Source organism: Glandiceps talaboti, chromosome 11, assembly GCF_964340395.1.
Source record: "Glandiceps talaboti chromosome 11, keGlaTala1.1, whole genome shotgun sequence".
In the NCBI taxonomy this organism is placed as follows: domain Eukaryota; kingdom Metazoa; phylum Hemichordata; class Enteropneusta; family Spengelidae; genus Glandiceps; species Glandiceps talaboti.
The window spans coordinates 10,073,548-10,090,732 of NC_135559.1; the positions used below are offsets into that span (position 1 = coordinate 10,073,548).

Consider the following 17,185-nt stretch of genomic DNA (forward strand, 5'->3'; position numbering starts at 1 on the left):
ATAGCGGCTAGGCTTGTCTAATAGTGAACTTATCAGGGTTCCTGTTTTGACAAGATCAAACTTTCTGTAGACAGTAAGTGCTTCAACAATGTACTCAATAAGTGACATTTCTGTACACACCAATTAAGACAAAACGATCTAGAACAAGGTGGAATAATTTGTTATGCAGGTTATGCAAACAGCGCCCTCAGTCTACACTGGTCTGAACTTCTTGCTGATGTTTTTTTGATGAAAGTTCTGGGATGAAATTATTGGCAACTGGCATTTTCATCAAGTCATCAAGGCATTTTTATTCCAAAAAAGGATTTACATCAAATTTAACATCAAATATGAACACTAAGTAAACTGATATAACTAACCACACGAACAACGCTTTCATGCACTTTCACAAACATTACGCAAACTAACTTGTGTAATTTGTTATTGCTTACTACGTTTCAGCATTTCCATCTACATTCTTTTTTATTACTGTGTCTGATCGGGAAGTGATGATGTTTTACCCTGTCATTAAAATGTTTGACTTTTTGTAGTTTTATTCTCCTGATGCTATGACTACACATTTTTGCATATCATGTGACGAAGTGTCACCAATTTTAGCATTGGAAATCAATAGCCAAACATTGGTCTCATAAATTTACATGTCATGTGATGAAGTGTGACCAATGAGAGAAGTGGAAATAATTCCAAAAAGAAAACTGATCTTACAAATTTACATATCACATGATGCAGTGGTAACCAATCAGAACTATGCATTTCTAAATCACCTAATCATGTGATGCAGTGGTAACCAATGAGAATCATCCTGTTTTCAGCAATTCGTTTGGATGAAAAGGTTTTTTAAGTGGCTAACATGAACACCTAACGTAATTAAAGTGTAAGAATTTGTGCATCGCAACAGTACTGTTAATAAATCAGCCCAGAGAAAGAAAGCAGTTGTCGAGAAATATCAAGCACCGAATTATGCTGTCCAAAAACTCTGCCTTCTATAAAATAGTTTTGACTTCCTCTACAGTAGCATGCACAAGGCAGATCTCCATTATCAAAAAATTACACCTAGAAAAGCACTGCGCTAATATTTTTACATCAGAAATTTTTTTTTATCTACAGAGCTTTTTCAGAAATACCTGGGACTAGCTACATCACTAATCATTTAATGATTTCAGTAAGTTTTATATCAGCTCAAAAGCAACAACCAGTTTCAAAACTTAAAATCAGATTTTGTATTCTTTTCTTTTCTTTTTTGTGTGTGAATATAAGTTTTGTGCTGTGTAAAATTAACGGATAACATCGTAAAGTTACAAAAAAATGTTCAATTTCTTTCAAATCCGTGTCATAGATTCATTCTAAGCTTTCGATATAACAATGGTGAACATGAAATAAAATGTGGCAAATTAGTGGATCAAGGATACATAGTTAAATATTTGTAACGATGCTAGGGAGTCTAAGTTAAGGTTAGAAGATGGTTAGGTAGACTGGTAGGCCCCTTAACTTATCTGAAAGTGGTCCGTATAATAAACACCTTTACATACCGAGTATATGTAATAAATGAATTCTTGACTACGAATCTGTCCAAAGTTTCACTTCAATTTTAACAAATCAGAGAGTAAATAGGTACAAATAACGATAAAATCCGCCTAAATATGAAATCAGTTAGCATACATCTAACCACATGTTTATGCACAATCAACCCTCCACAGCTATGTATGCCTTTCTTTATTTAGAAATCTGCATTTATATGCAAAACTGGGGCAGACAGGTACCTCTGGCTGTCTGTCTTTGTCAAGCTAGGGGTACCTGTACAACTGTTTCTCTAGTGACCTTATTTGGTCATATGTGATTGAGAAAGATTTGACCGTATATGGACATGATTGAAATCACATGACTAGAGAAAACTCCTTATATAGTCATAATTTGGTTTATAAGATTGTTTACCCCAATGTTGTCTTGACTACTAGTCAAATGCAAAAAAAAACCTGAAAGTCTCAGAACTGTGTATTTGCAAACGTTAAATTGTTAAAAAAACTGATAATGATGAAAATGAAATGTTTATAGCCAAACAAGATTGTTGCAACTTAACATAACAACAAACCCTGTAAACTGGTTACTTTTACCGTATTTGGCAAGTAACATTTATTTTTCGACAACAAAGTCAACAGGTTTTGATCAAAAAGTGGGAAAATTTCTCAAACATTCATTTTTCTGTGTACTAAGTAAAGTGCTTCACATGATCAATGACCTAAACTATGACAACACCCCCCTCCAACTCCCCCCAACCCCCACCCCAATTTCAATCAAGTGCAACTTTTATGGCATACGTTAGTGAACCATATATTATTTTCATTCCGTTTCCGTAAAATATCAATACCTCTGAATTTATACATATGCTAACCAACAATCAAAAAATTCAGCAAAAATAGAATATTTTCTGTTGTCATCCTTCAAAATTACGTACAATGATAACAATTTTTACGTCCATCGACATTTCTTTTAATTTCCAATTTTTTCAAAATCTAGCGAATCACACGTTTGAAAAACACAAAATGAATGCGTATCATTACAGCATCTATAAATGTCTCTACAAACCGTCTATACTAACAGAAAAGGCCTTCATATTTTTTTATATCAAAATTTGTAAACTTTTGATGAGGGGGCGACTTCATACAAAGGTAAAAGGCTACAAATATTTTTATTTCTATACGCCAAAATGAAAAGGGGACGCTTTCTACAATTTTAGTTGCACTCGTAGGTTTGGCCCATCCATCCTTAATGTAAGAACTTGATAAAACAAGCTAGTACTTTTATACACAGTTTTTACATTATTTGACCCCATTTGACCTTTGGCAGTTGGCCACCACCTTATTATCTTAATCTGCATAACTGATTACTTAATTTGCATAATCTTGAGATTCGAAAAATGTTGGGAAAGGTTAATCACTTGGTTGAACAATACTCATTTTGGATTACATGAAACAAAATCAAAATCGTGAATTTGTTTCATCTGTTTTATTTCTTCTATTTTAGATGAATATTATTTCCACACTCACTTACATCAAAAGGTTTGTACAATAATTTTATGCCAAGATTTCACTTTTTACCTGTTATTTCTAGTCACATGACATGATAGCAAACATCCTATTGGTTGAAAGTCACACGACATTCAACAAATCCCACTGAGTGTAAGTAGGTCACATGACAAAGCGTGTGTTGGCCTCCTGCTAGGGTCAAATGGTTTGGTGCTGATTACACAGATTGGTATCCCTTGGCGTGGCTCCTGCGTCTTCCAATCAGGTAGGCTATAAGCACGATGATGACCAGGCCAGCCAAGGCACAACCTACAGCTATCGGTACGATGTTGCTAGTTGTCTGGTCAGCTTCACAATCTTCAGCTGAAACACAAAATAGATGAACCCGTCATTACCATAGCAAAACTTAAGACTTATCATATCATTCCCAAATATTTTCCTTCCTGCCACTGGAAAATACATATGCCATGGCATATTCTCAGGGGTTGAGCTTTCCTGTTTGAAGTTGTTCCAGTAGAATAACACAAATTGTCAACACTAACTACTCTAAATATGATGCTGTTGACATAAAATATTCAACCTTGTACTTACCTTGGCCGAATGCACCCTTTGTGTCACCTGCGAATGGCTGGATTCGGACACTGTCAAGAACCAAAGTGGTGGTGGCATCTACTTTGTACGTCTGTTCAGCATCACACTTGTAGGAGCTCCCTACAGGGGTGCTGAACTCAGTTGTGTTGGAGAAGCTCATGTCAGTCTGACCTGCAGTTAAAATTTTCTACGTTAGTACTATGGAATTCAAATTAAAAGGGGAACACCACCCCAGGAAATAAAGTTGTTTTTTTTGGGTTTTTTTGTTTATAAATTTGGGATTCTGAAGAGTCATTTCATGAGTTCACATCACATAAATAAAGTTAATGAAAATATCTTTATTTCCTGCTGTGACACTCCCCTTTAACATGTGTTTTATCGTGTAAATCAATTGCACGTGTACTCTCACAATCTGATTATAAAAAATCTGAATGAAGTAGAGGTCACCCAGTGGTTTGAATCAATTGATAACTTACTTTGTGATTAAACTGTCCTTTCTATCAACACATTTACAGTTTCACATTCATTGAGACACTCTTTTAAATCTGACGAACTAGCATGCAATTCTATTCCGTTCGTAAGTTTCCCACGTGGAGTAACCTAAGGAATTCCTAGGTGGTGAAAGTTGTTCAGATAGAGAGACAGACACACATATTTTACAGGACTATAGCACCAATGAGTTCAAATGTCCACATAGTTATGCTACAAACGCTTCTCTGACAGTCATCAAAAGTACAGACACAGACCCAGACACCCACACAGACACCCACACACACACACACACACACACACACACATTTTAATGTGCCTATGTATAACACTACCTGGTATAATGAGCCACAGTACATATCAGTTCGGGTACAAATTTGACTTTGATATCCTAATCAGTACTAACCTTGCTTGCTTGCGTTTGGTAGTCTAGCATCATAGACAAAGTTGAGAGTGAAATTCTTCAAGGAATAAGATCCAGAATCAGCCGAAAGCTGGTCAGACTGGCTACCCCTGGTGAAGGTCATGGTCATCTTCCAGCCATTCCAGTCAGGGAATGTCAACACAAATATGTGGGTATTGTTATTGGAACAGTCAGATGAGCTGGCGTCAGCTTTACTTGCATCTACATCCAGCTGTACTGTTATGTTACTCTACAATAAACAGACAGAATAATTGCAACTATTATTTCCAACAGTGTTGCTGCAACTCTTACTGCTACTACTGTTGCAGCAACTTTTACTACTACCAGTTTCTACAACTACTGTTGCTACTACTTTTACTACTAACACAGTAGCTGCAACTGTTACTGCTACTACCGCTGCAACTGTTACTGCTACTGCTACTACTGTTGCGGCAACTTTTACTGCTACCAGTTTCTACAACTACTATTGCTACTACTTTTACTAATAACACAGTAGCTGCAACTGTTACTGCTACTACCGCTGCAACTGTTACTGCTACTGCTGCAACTGTTACTGCTACTGCTGTTGCTGCAACTATTACTGCAGTCACTGTTGCTACAACTACTACTGCTATCACTTCTATACACCCATTACTAATCACCTGTGTGTCATTGAATTGCAGTAAGCTATATCACTGTCACATTCTCTATCAACAAGCCTTCATAGAAGACACAGACATGCCATACATGTACTATAAGCTAGCCCATCACTAAATTCTCCATATATAATACAACATTAATATACCTTCTTTGTGTCATTGAGTTGGTAGGTAATTGCAAAGCCAATACCCATTGTCATGCGCATACAAGTTGAATTATCTTTAGAAGTCACATTCCAAGATCCTGGTTTGGGTTCAGGTGTTGGTGTTGGTGTTACAGTTGTCACTGGTAGCACAGTGGTGGATAAGTCTTCAGCACAGTGATCAGCTGAAACATTCATTAGAACCATTAGTTGGTATGTATATATATGATGTGGGTGTGTGTGTGTGTGTGTGTGTGTGTGTGTGTGTGTGTGTGCGTGCGTGTGTACATGTCTGTATGTATGTGTGTATGTACGTACGTACATACATATGTACGTACGTATGTATATATGTATGTATATATGTATGTATGTATGTATGTATGCATGCATGTATGTATGTATGTATGTATGTACATACCTACGTATGTGTATTTGTGTGTATGTATGTATGTATGTATGTATGAATGTATGTATGTATGTATGTATGAATGTATGTATGTATGTATGTATGTGTGTATGTATGTATGTGTGTATGTATGTGTGTATGTTTGTGTGTATGTATGTATGTATGAATGTATATATGTATGTATGTATGTATGCATGTATGTATGTGTGTATGTACGTACGTACTCACACATGTATGTATGTATGAATGTATATATGTATGTATGTATGCATGTATGTATGTATGTGTGTGTATGTACGTACGTACTCACACATGTATGTATGTATGTATGTATGTATGTATGTATGTATGTATGTATGTATGTATGTATGTATGTGTGTGTGTGTGTGTATGTGGATGTTTGTGTATATATGTGTGTCTGAATGCATGTATTTTTGTCTGTCTGTCGTCTGTATACATAGATGTAGGTATAAACAGATATTACCAGCTTCATTGCATTGCTACAAAACTTACCTGGACCGTAACTACCATTCTTGACATCAAATGCTTGAATTCTCACTTTATCCATCTCCATGGTTCCGGCACTCTTGTCAAATTTCAGAATTTGTTTAGCATCACATTGATAGGACATACCAACAGCTGCATTGATTGATGGTTGTGTCGCCGTTGCACTCATGTGTGCACCTATACAACAAATAACGTAACAAAAGTAACATAAATTATATAGATATTACAATACACTAATTAAGTCTACCTCATTAATTACTATAAATGCAAACTGTTAATCAGGTCCACAAAAACTACCCAAGTGGACTTGCAATTAAATAAAAATTAAAAAAACAAACAAAAAAAAACAAACAAAAAAACCCTGTTAATTAGAAAGATCTCACTATTCCTTCACATGCACACATGGCTCATTACATGACACAGCTTGCAGGCGAGCCATGCACTGAGTTCCCAGTTTTCAGTAAAGTTGTCAGTTTACTATACAAATATGTATATAAGGCCTAAAAAAAAAATAATTGTTTGGTTCTGGTTACCCGACCCCACTTAGTGTTTCACTGCCGACCCTAAACTTTTTAAAACTTATTCTACAGAAAAAATAATAAAATCGCAAAAATTGTCAAGTCTCATGAGAAATAGTGGATGCGGAAAACCGACATCAACTTAAAAAAAATATATAAAACTGTTCTTCAAATCTGTAATGGTTGTACATCTGATAGGAAGAAATAAATAACACAGAGACCATTTGGATAACAATGGAAAATCCACCTACCCTACCTGTTCTCAAAATAAGTGTAACTGGAACCACTTAATTTATTTTTATTACATTTAATATAATATGTACGCAAATAATATGTAAATGAGTGAACGATCACTCCATCTACATGAAATCTCACGATTGTACTAGATTGATTTGTATGGAATTTTTGCTGTATTGGATAAGCATGTCATGAAAAGACCCCCCCCCCCCCCCCCCAACTACGGGTTAGGGATACAGATATAACAAATCATTATTTTCATGTCAAATATCAGACTTGTTCAATGACTAAAGAACAAAATTGACGATAGAAGAATTTGCCCTACTATGTAATGGAATAACCCAAATGATGCAAAGTTTTCTGCCTGTGACTTTGTAGGGTTAAATGTGGTTTGTAAGTTCATATTTTCACAAGTTTAGCATATGCATGTTTAGCATGGAGTTTGTACATATGACACAAATAATGGCCTAACTTCAACAGAGTCATTATTTTTGCATATACCTGCAAATTTTGTCTTCTGGGTAAATATCTACAAACACATGCCCTTGTTACGGTAGTCTGATTAAATCCCAAAATGTCTAATCATAATATTACTATCATAACTAGGCAAAGCCCATAAACTTGTAGATGTAGGGTAGATTCATTTGTAACGGGCTGCATCACAGTGATATTGTAGATAACGCCCTCCGTGTGAAGAATGCGCATAACATATAGGATGCGCAATGCATAGTAATTGCGCCGCAATGCATCCTTGGGTAAAAACCACCCCAAAAAAGGCCCACAGTATATAGGACGTGCATGCGTACTGGTCATTCAGCCAATACGCAGCCGCTGCGAGAGGTATCACAATATCAGTATATACCTTCTTCAGTGGCATTAGGGAAGTGTGCTTTATCAGTGCTGTAGTCCAACTTTATCGCCGTTACTTGCTGCATCTTATTCTTCCTCTCAAATTCCATTGTCAAATTATACCCGTTTCCTGGCAAATTCAGCACCAATTTGGAGGAATTTGCACTGCACATGCTCTCTTCTTGGTTTACTGTGGTTCCATCTGGCAAGTCAAATGAAGCAATACCCTGAAATAGAGAACATTTTTGGTCCCATATTAAACAGAATTAAGAATTTTTATGTTGATGTTGTACTTTTTCTGGTCACCATAAAAAAAAAAACGAGAAAAATATGCTCTGACTAGTGAGATGGTAACACGAAGACAACATTTTGCCAAACTACTACCTAAAGTTCAAAGTTCAAATCATTTCCTTATCTAACCACAGAGGGCACTGCTGATTATTTGGAACTAAAACAGTGGTTTCCATGTAAGTGTTGGTAAACAGTGTCCACCAGATTTGCAAACTACACACAATAATAAAATAACATTAGTTATGATGGATGATTCTTCAAGTTCTTCTAGACTGGTCTCCCAAGACATCCACAGTGAAGGATGACCATCACGGATTCAGAGTTTGTGGGATGTAACCGTGATGCTTCTAGAAAGAGTCAAACTGAACGATAGTCTTCTTACTGAAAATGTCGCAAATTTAATCAAAGTATGACTTGGGCTTGAACTAAATCAGTAAGCTGTACCACTAAGCCAATGACATTTCTCATTGCCACATCATCTACAAACTGGTTAACTTGATTACTGAGTTGTTGAGATACATTGTTAGCTGGCTGTATCTCCTAACCATTGTAGTCTCTGCTAGTGTTGAGAAAAATTTCAAAACGATTCACTTAGCCACACCTCGAAAAGTCGTTATAATGGTTGTCCAGTACCCATACGGTTGTACATATAAGACATATATAAATAACATGTAATATTGTATTTGTGTGTATATTTACATACTGATTCATTTGAATAATGGCAATGTATCTCAACAGTGCATTAAACAGGCTAGACGAGGGCTAGGAGGTATGACTAGTTAGTAATGTATCTAAACAGTGCAGTAAACAGGCTAGACGAGGGCTAGGAGGTATGACTAGTTAGTAATGTATCTCAACAGTGCAGTAAACAGGCTACATGAGGGCTAGGAGGTATGACTAGTTAGTAATGTATCTCAACAGTGCAGTAAACAGGCTAGACGAGGGCTAGGAGGTATGACTAGTTAGTAATGTATCTAAACAGTACAGTAGACAGGCTAGACTAGGACTAGGAGGTATGACTAGTTAGTAATGTATCCCAACAGTGCAGTAAACAGGCTAGACTAGGGCTAGGAGGTATGACTAGTTAGTAATGTATCTCAACGGCACAGTAAACAGGCTACAAATTGATAGGATAACTTAACTTACTGTGGTATTGTCCTTCTTGGTATAATTGACATTAAACATGATTCCAAACTCAGCTAGGAGACAAGTTTCATTGTTCTCAATAACTTTGAAGACTTTGCTTTGTGGTGGTAGGGTTGTTGTTGCAGCTGGTGTTGTTGTTGCAGCTGGTGTTGTTGTTGCAGCTGGTGTTGTTGTCAAGTCAGCCTCACATTCACTTGCTATAAGAGAATGTGTGAACATCTCATTGCAATGAATTGTACATCTTATCCCAATGAAGTTAATGTCAGCAATTGAGTGGTCTTCGATCAGTTCACAGTTATTACATTTATTTTCAGAATACGAATAGGGAAGTAAAACTACCGGTAGTAGAAAAGAGGAAACTTCAAATATGTCACTTACGACAATTGTATGTATGGATCACAAGTGAAATTTGGTTTATCTACCAACACACACACACACACACACACACACACACACACACATGCACGCACGCACACACACACACACACACACACACACACACACACACACACACACACACACAATGTACATTATGTACTTTCATACACACATACACATACACACATACATACATATACATATACAAAAGTTAATGTATACATAGTCATACACACAAGCACATATACATACATACATACATACACACATACACTGTTAACTTTACTACTTAATTAGAGTTAGTTCCCACAGCACACTGTTAACGTTACTACTTACTTAGAGTTAGTTCCCACAGCACACTGTTAACTTTACTACTTACTTAGAGTTAGTCCCCACAGCACACTGTTAACTTTACTACTTACAAAAGAGTTAGTTCCCACAGCACACTGTTAACTTTACTACTTATGTACTTAGAGTTAGTTCCCACAGCACACTATTAACTTTACTACTTACTTAGAGTTAGTCCCACAGCACACTGTTAACTTTACTACTTACCTAGAGTTAGTCCCCACAGCACACTGTTAACTTTACTACTTACTCAGACTTAGTTCCCACAGCACACTGTTAACTTTACTACTTACTTAGAGTTAGTTCCCACAGCACACTGTTAACTTTACTACTTACTTAGAGTTAGTCCCCACAGCACACTGTTAACTTTACTACTTACAAAAGAGTTAGTTCCCACAGCACACTGTTAACTTTACTACTTACGTACTTAGAGTTAGTTCCCACAGCACACTGTTAACTTTACTACTTACTTAGAGTTAGTCCCACAGCACACTGTTAACTTTACTACTTACTTAGAGTTAGTTCCCACAGCACACTGTTAACTTTACTACTTACTTAGAGTTAGTCCCCACAGCACACTGTTAACTTTATGACTTAATTAGAGTTAGTCCCACAGCACACTTAACTTTACTACTTACTTAGAGTTAGTTCCCACAGCACACTGTTAACTTTACTACTTACTTAGAGTTAGTTCCCACAGCACACTGTTAACTTTACTACTTACTCAGAGTTAGTCCCAACAGCACACCGTTAACTTTACTACTTACCATCACTGTACTTTCCATTCTTGATATCAAAAGCCTGTAATTGGACATCATAAGTCGTCATAGATCCACCATTGTCTTTGAAGTTGTACGATTCATCAGCATTACACTGATAAGATGTGCTTGTTGTTGTATTGAACAGAGCATCTGTGATTTCCGCTGTGACATGAGCACCTATAACAGTGAAGAACATTTCACAGAAAGTAATCAGGCACTTACAAAATATTGAACAGCACTGATAACTGCCCAGTTACCATGGCAATGAGTCTGTACACAGCAACAAGCCCACACAATGATAAACTTAGGAAATTACCCGCAAGACTAGACTGACGCAAATATGAAGCATACATATGCGATTGAAGCCACTGATGACACCTAGAGTAAAAGGTAATGACAGTGGCGTGTTCCGATCCCCTGAAAACACCCGGGGGGGGGGGGGGGGGGGGGGGGGGGGGGGTGGTGTCCTGAGTCATCTCTGATGACTGCTAGTTTATTTTAGTACTTGTTGAATTAATTGATATTGATTGACCAGTACACAACACAAGAGATAGCGTCTGGATGAGATCGATAGATTGATGCCTTTTTCTATCAGGGACCACAAGAAATACCTTCCAAATTATACGACTTTTAGTGCATATGCACCCAAAACTGTGGAATCATCTTCCACCAGATCTCCAGTTGATAAAGAAATGTTAATTATTCAAGACAAATCTTAAAATGTTAATTAGTTTATATTTCGTCAATGTTAATGTTGAATTGGTTGGGTCTCAATTTTTACGAGGTTCAAACATGTCCTGTATTGTTTCATTTGTTGTTTTTAACCAAACTGTTGTGATTTTATGATGTGCTGACATTCATTGTGTAATGATCTTTAAACGATGTCATGTACTAAGAAGTATATGAGTCATCAATGTATGAATATGCATGAGTATTGGATGCATTGCATGCTGGGAGTAGGAAGTCAATAAAGATGGCTGACAAGTTAAATCTGTGTGGCTTTGCATAGTTCAATCTGAACCAATCCTTCCCCATCAGTGACAGTAGACAAGACAAACAATAACATATTACTATTGTTATTTTTATCATTGTTATATTAGACAACAAAATTAACATACATACCTGGTGTACTTGCATCTGGAAAATGTGCCTCGTCAAGGACATATTCAAATGTGACTTCAGTGGTAGCAGATGAACCCTCAATCTTTTTAAACTCCATGGTGAGATTATAGTTAGGATCATTTAAATTAACCACTAATTTAGAATCGTCATCGCTACACGAACTCTTCTCCGTATCAACTGCAGCATTTGATGGGAGCTTTATCACTTCAGATTTCTGGAATAAAAATATATATGAAGAGTTATAAACCTTCTAACACTAATGCATTTAACTTAAAAGGGGAGAGTTATTCCAGAAAATAAAAGCCTTTTCATAGACTTTGGGTTCTGGAGAGTCATTTCATGATTTCATACCACATACGAGGTTTTACATGACGCAACAATTTCGTTATAATTACGGACTTGTGACCTTTAAAAAAAATCACATCTTCGTCCTAGAGGACGCAAGAATTTCGGTGTCGATATTATCTCTCTACAGTTTCACTCAGTTGCAAAGAAACAGCATACTGAACTTTTGCACCTGTTGTTCATTGAGTACGTTACAGTTGCCTCATGGGTCTTGACCAACACGAATATTTATTAGACGAAAAATAAATATTCCTATGTGCGTATTTCCATCAGATAAACAGGTCATGAATATGCATTGTTCATCTAATAAACATCCATGTCTGCTAAGACTCACGCTGCTAAAAGAACAACAGAGGTAAAAAAAAAAGAGAAGAGAATTCCAATTTGCAGTTGCTTGGCAACTGAGCAAAATTCATGTGATGTGAAATCATGAAATGACTCTCCACAGTGTGCCCTCTAATGATAGCTAAATTTTGTTGTTGTGGGTCAGTATGAAAAAACTGTCATTTCTTGTGAGTCACCACATAGTAAGAGATAGGGGAACACCAAATTTTGGAGCGTCACTAGAAACTGTGTGCATCAATTCGGCTTAGAGGGTACACAGACTCTCCAGAACCCAAAGTTTATGAAAATACCTTTATCCCCTAGAGTGGCATTCCCCTTTTTTAAATGCTAAACTATCGAAATATTTCAGAAATCTAAGTTGATTGAAATCCGGTAAAACTTTATATTCCACTCCTAGTATCATATTCATTTTAGTAAAAATATATGGCCAACCCAACTAAATCTCCAATATTTCAGAAATCTTATAATTAATAGAAATCTGATAAAACTAAACTCTTGGTACCACATTCGTCATTTTAGTTTAGTTTTGACAATCTAAGTCAATTAACAACTTGTAACAAAATCACTGATAAATCTAGAAAGTCTTACCGTGGTATTGTCTGTGCCTTCATAGTTAAGCGTGAAGTTAACTCCCAAATCTGCCATAAGACATGTTGCATTATCTGTATTCTTGACTTCAAAGCGCACTGCAGTACATACTAGAGTAAAAATACAGAGATTTGGATAATTACACATGTGCCATTAATTACTTAAATCAGTGTAAAAATCGTATAAAAAACAAACAGTATTTTCTTGAACGAGAGTCTCAAATATTTGATTATAAATGTCAGGTTGCGAAGAAATGAACATAAAAAAGTACACGTTTCCATGTTGGTAATGATAAGAATGGCTAAATAGAGGGTTGGGCGAATCTCCGGGACTCTCTGGAGTTGTCAGTTGGTGAAGAAGACAAATCTACGGGACCCTCTGTCTGGAGTTGTCGGTTGGCGATGCAGACTAATGAACCAGGACACCTGCTTGTGTTGTAGGTTGGATGGCACTAAATGTACCAGCAACACCCTCTGGAGTTGTCGGTTGGAAATGGAGCTATTAAAACGAACCAATGACACCCCATGGAGCTGTCGGTTGGCCAAGAGGGCTATTTAAATGAACCAGTGACATCCCATGGAGCTGTCAGTTGGACAATAGGGCTATTTAAATGAACCAGTGACACCCCATGGAGCTGTCGGTTGGACAAGAGGGCTATTTAAATGAACCAATGACATCCCATGGAGCTGTCGGTTGGACACGCGGGCTATTTAAACGAACCAATGACACCCCACAGAGCTGTCTGTTGGACAAGAGGGCTATTTAAATGAACCAATGACACTCCATGGAGCTGTCTGTTGGACAAGAGGGCTATTTAAATGAAACAATGACACCCCATGGAGCTGTCGGTTGGACAAGAGGGCTATTTAAATGAACCAGTGACACCCCACAGAGCTGTCAGTTGGACAAGAGGGCTATTTAAATGAACCAATGACAACCCATGGAGCTGTCGGTTGGACAAGAGGGCTATTTAAATGAACCAAAGACACCCCACAGAGCTGTCTGTTGGACAAGAGGGCTATTTAAATGAACCAGTGACACCCCATGGAGCTGTCGGTTGGACAAGAGGGCTATTTTAACGAACCAATGACACCCCACAGAGCTGTCGGTTGGACAAGAGGGCTAATTAAATGAACCAATGACACCCCACAGAGCTGTCGGTTGGACAAGAGGGCTATTTAATGAACCGATGACACCCCATGGAGCTGTCGGTTGGACAAGAGGGCTATTTAAACGAACCAATGACACCCCACAGAGCTGTCAGTTGGACAAGAGGGCTATTTAAATGAACCAATGACACCCCATGGAGCTGTCGGTTGGACACGAGGGCTATTTAAACGAACCAATGACACCCAACGGAGTTGTAGGTTGGACAACAGGGCTATTTAAACAAATAAATGACGCCTTCTGGAGTTGTTGTTTGGACAAGAAGGCTAAACAAACCAGCCATATCCTCTAGAGTTGTCACTTGGACCCACAGATAGCATCTAGACTAAACAGACACACTGACAGCAACACAGGCAAACAAGACACAGGCAGGGAGGTTGGCATACATACTACCTGGTAGTATATTAAGCTGATGAGGAAAGTCAGACAGACAGACAGACAGACAGACAGACAGACAGACAGAGAGAGAGACAAACAAACAGACAGACACAGTCAGTCAGACAGACACACACACACATTGAAGTAGGACAGGCAGAATATTGACAATTTGGCAAGAAGAACAAGGAAGACAAAACACACACACAGACATACACACACACAAACGGACTGCAAGGTAGGGAGACATAGGCATAGACAGACAGACAGACAGACAGACAGACAGAGGAAGATAGAAAAACACTGGAGCAAACATTGACCAATCCACAGACATAGAAAAGCTGATACACAAACACTGCATCAACACTGTCCCCAAGCAGCATCTATCAGCTGAGTTCGCATTTTGTGACTGTAGTAAATGTTACTTTACCCTTCCAGTAACAGAACTTACTGACCCACCCTACCTTTTGGCTATGTGATGATTCATATAGCAACATCTGTCTCTACATACAGCTTATAATCTATACATTTCTAGATTATATAAATAGCTAATTCTCATTTTAAAATTCTATCAATACTGCCAAGAAAAGGGAATTTTTTATCTGCACAAATGTTAAATACTTCCATAAAACTAACCTCCTATCATATTCATATTGATATATGTGATGAATAATTTAGTACAAAGCATGGAGAGTTTACATGTGCTGCTGGTTGTTGGTGACTGAGTGGTGCCTCTTACCACTGCAGTCTGGGTTTGAACCTTCCAAGAGTTGGCCAAGTAAATTTGATTAATATAATAATTTCCCAGTTCTGCATGTTAAGAAAGGTGCTGCTCACTTTCATCCTACTGAACAATGCAGGTGTTTGACTTTAACTTGTTTACTCACACACACACACACACACACACACACACACACACACACACACACTGTCACACACACACACACATGCACACACACACACACACGCACGCACGCACACATGCGCGCACGCACACACACGCACATGCACGCACGCACGCGCACACACACACACACACACACACACACACACACACACACACACACACACACACACACACACATTCATTTTGTACTGGCTATAGCCCTACTGAATTCCTTTATTGCATTCAGTTGTGCTCCAAACAGTCGTCTTTCGTGAGTTGATAAGAAATAGTAAATATTCGTTACTCTTAGATATGTTGTGCTATTTTACATAATTTAATAACATAATATTATTCAAGTACACAAGTAGATGCACTTACTTTTCAATAATTTTTATGATTTTTTTGTTCTGTCAGAATTGTTTCAATTGAATTGAATTCAATTGTTTCAATTTTCATTGAATACCTGAGATCTCACCAAACTGCATGTACAGACAGGTAATTTTCTATCTTTTGTACATGGCTTACATTTTATAATTGTCTTTGTTAGCACATAGCCTAGCCTGTAAGCTGTAAAACATAAACTGAAAGCACAAACAATTTTATAGCACAAGTTTCTGGTACATATTTACTTGCATTTGGTGTTAATTTTCCATGACTTCCTGTTTTTAATGTTTCTGCTGCTAGAAACCTAGAATGGCCAGAATTTATTGTAAAGAAAGGTGACCTGGTATTGGTACTCAGGTACCCCTAACTTGGTTTTAAAAAGCTTGACACGTTCCTTGTAGAGCAAATATGGCATGAAAGTGAAAGTGAGTGTTCTGTCAAATATTCTGAGTATAACACAACCTCTCAATGCTTTATACTATATTATTCAAGTATATGCATTTACCTTTCAATTGCATCAGTCATTGTTCATCAACTTGTGTGAAACATTTTCAATTTTAACAAAGATATTACCACAAGTATCTATCACATGATGAGTTTGTTACAGTAATGTGCAGGGTTCAAATCTTTCCTTCAGTCAATTTTCATCTAAAATTTCACACCACCATTTTTTTTATAGTTCGCCGGTAAATATGTATGACTAATGATGCAAGATAATTACAATTAAGTTGAAAAGTATTGATTTGTCAATGAAACAACTACATATAAGATCTATCAAAGCAAACAGCATGACACAAAAGGTAAACAATGTGACTTACACAAGAATGTCAGTGATCAAAGTTTGATAACATTCATACGTCTATACCTACGTCACAGGTTTCACAATCTCACGGACACAATCTGACTCAAAATACACGGTATATCTATACATATCTACAATACGCAAACAACACATGGCAAGTTTTTGGGATGTTAGATTTGCATTTTTCATTACAAAGTTAATAATTATTTCATAATCAGATTAAGATTTCCTAGACCGAAATGTTGATACAGTTCAACTTTTTTCAAGGTTACAACCTGTTGTAAATGTTCATCGTTTTTATACTCTGGATGCCAACGTAGTCTCTAACTAAACCAACGTCTGGTCAAAGTCCCTCAATCAGCACAAAAAGTTGTTCATCCAATCAGTGAACCCAAACTCTGTTTGACAATCACAGGCTTCAA

General features: G+C 37.3%; 1 protein-coding gene across 1 annotated transcript in view; it reads right to left on the reverse strand.

Annotated features, from left to right (window-relative positions):
* Positions 1-2,293: 2,293 nt before the first annotated feature.
* Positions 2,294-17,185, reverse strand: part of LOC144442329 (lysosome-associated membrane glycoprotein 1-like) — a 31,050-nt gene continuing 16,158 nt past the window's right edge. The window contains exons 2-11 of the mRNA XM_078131640.1: positions 13,150-13,259; positions 11,872-12,085; positions 10,756-10,926; positions 9,263-9,459; positions 7,839-8,052; positions 6,228-6,398; positions 5,312-5,493; positions 4,510-4,756; positions 3,615-3,785; positions 2,294-3,386 (exon numbers count right to left, since the gene is read on the reverse strand). Coding sequence (XP_077987766.1) covers positions 3,241-3,386; positions 3,615-3,785; positions 4,510-4,756; positions 5,312-5,493; positions 6,228-6,398; positions 7,839-8,052; positions 9,263-9,459; positions 10,756-10,926; positions 11,872-12,085; positions 13,150-13,259 — 1,823 coding nt within the window. The 3' untranslated portion in view covers positions 2,294-3,240. The remainder of the gene's footprint in view (positions 3,387-3,614; positions 3,786-4,509; positions 4,757-5,311; positions 5,494-6,227; positions 6,399-7,838; positions 8,053-9,262; positions 9,460-10,755; positions 10,927-11,871; positions 12,086-13,149; positions 13,260-17,185) is intronic.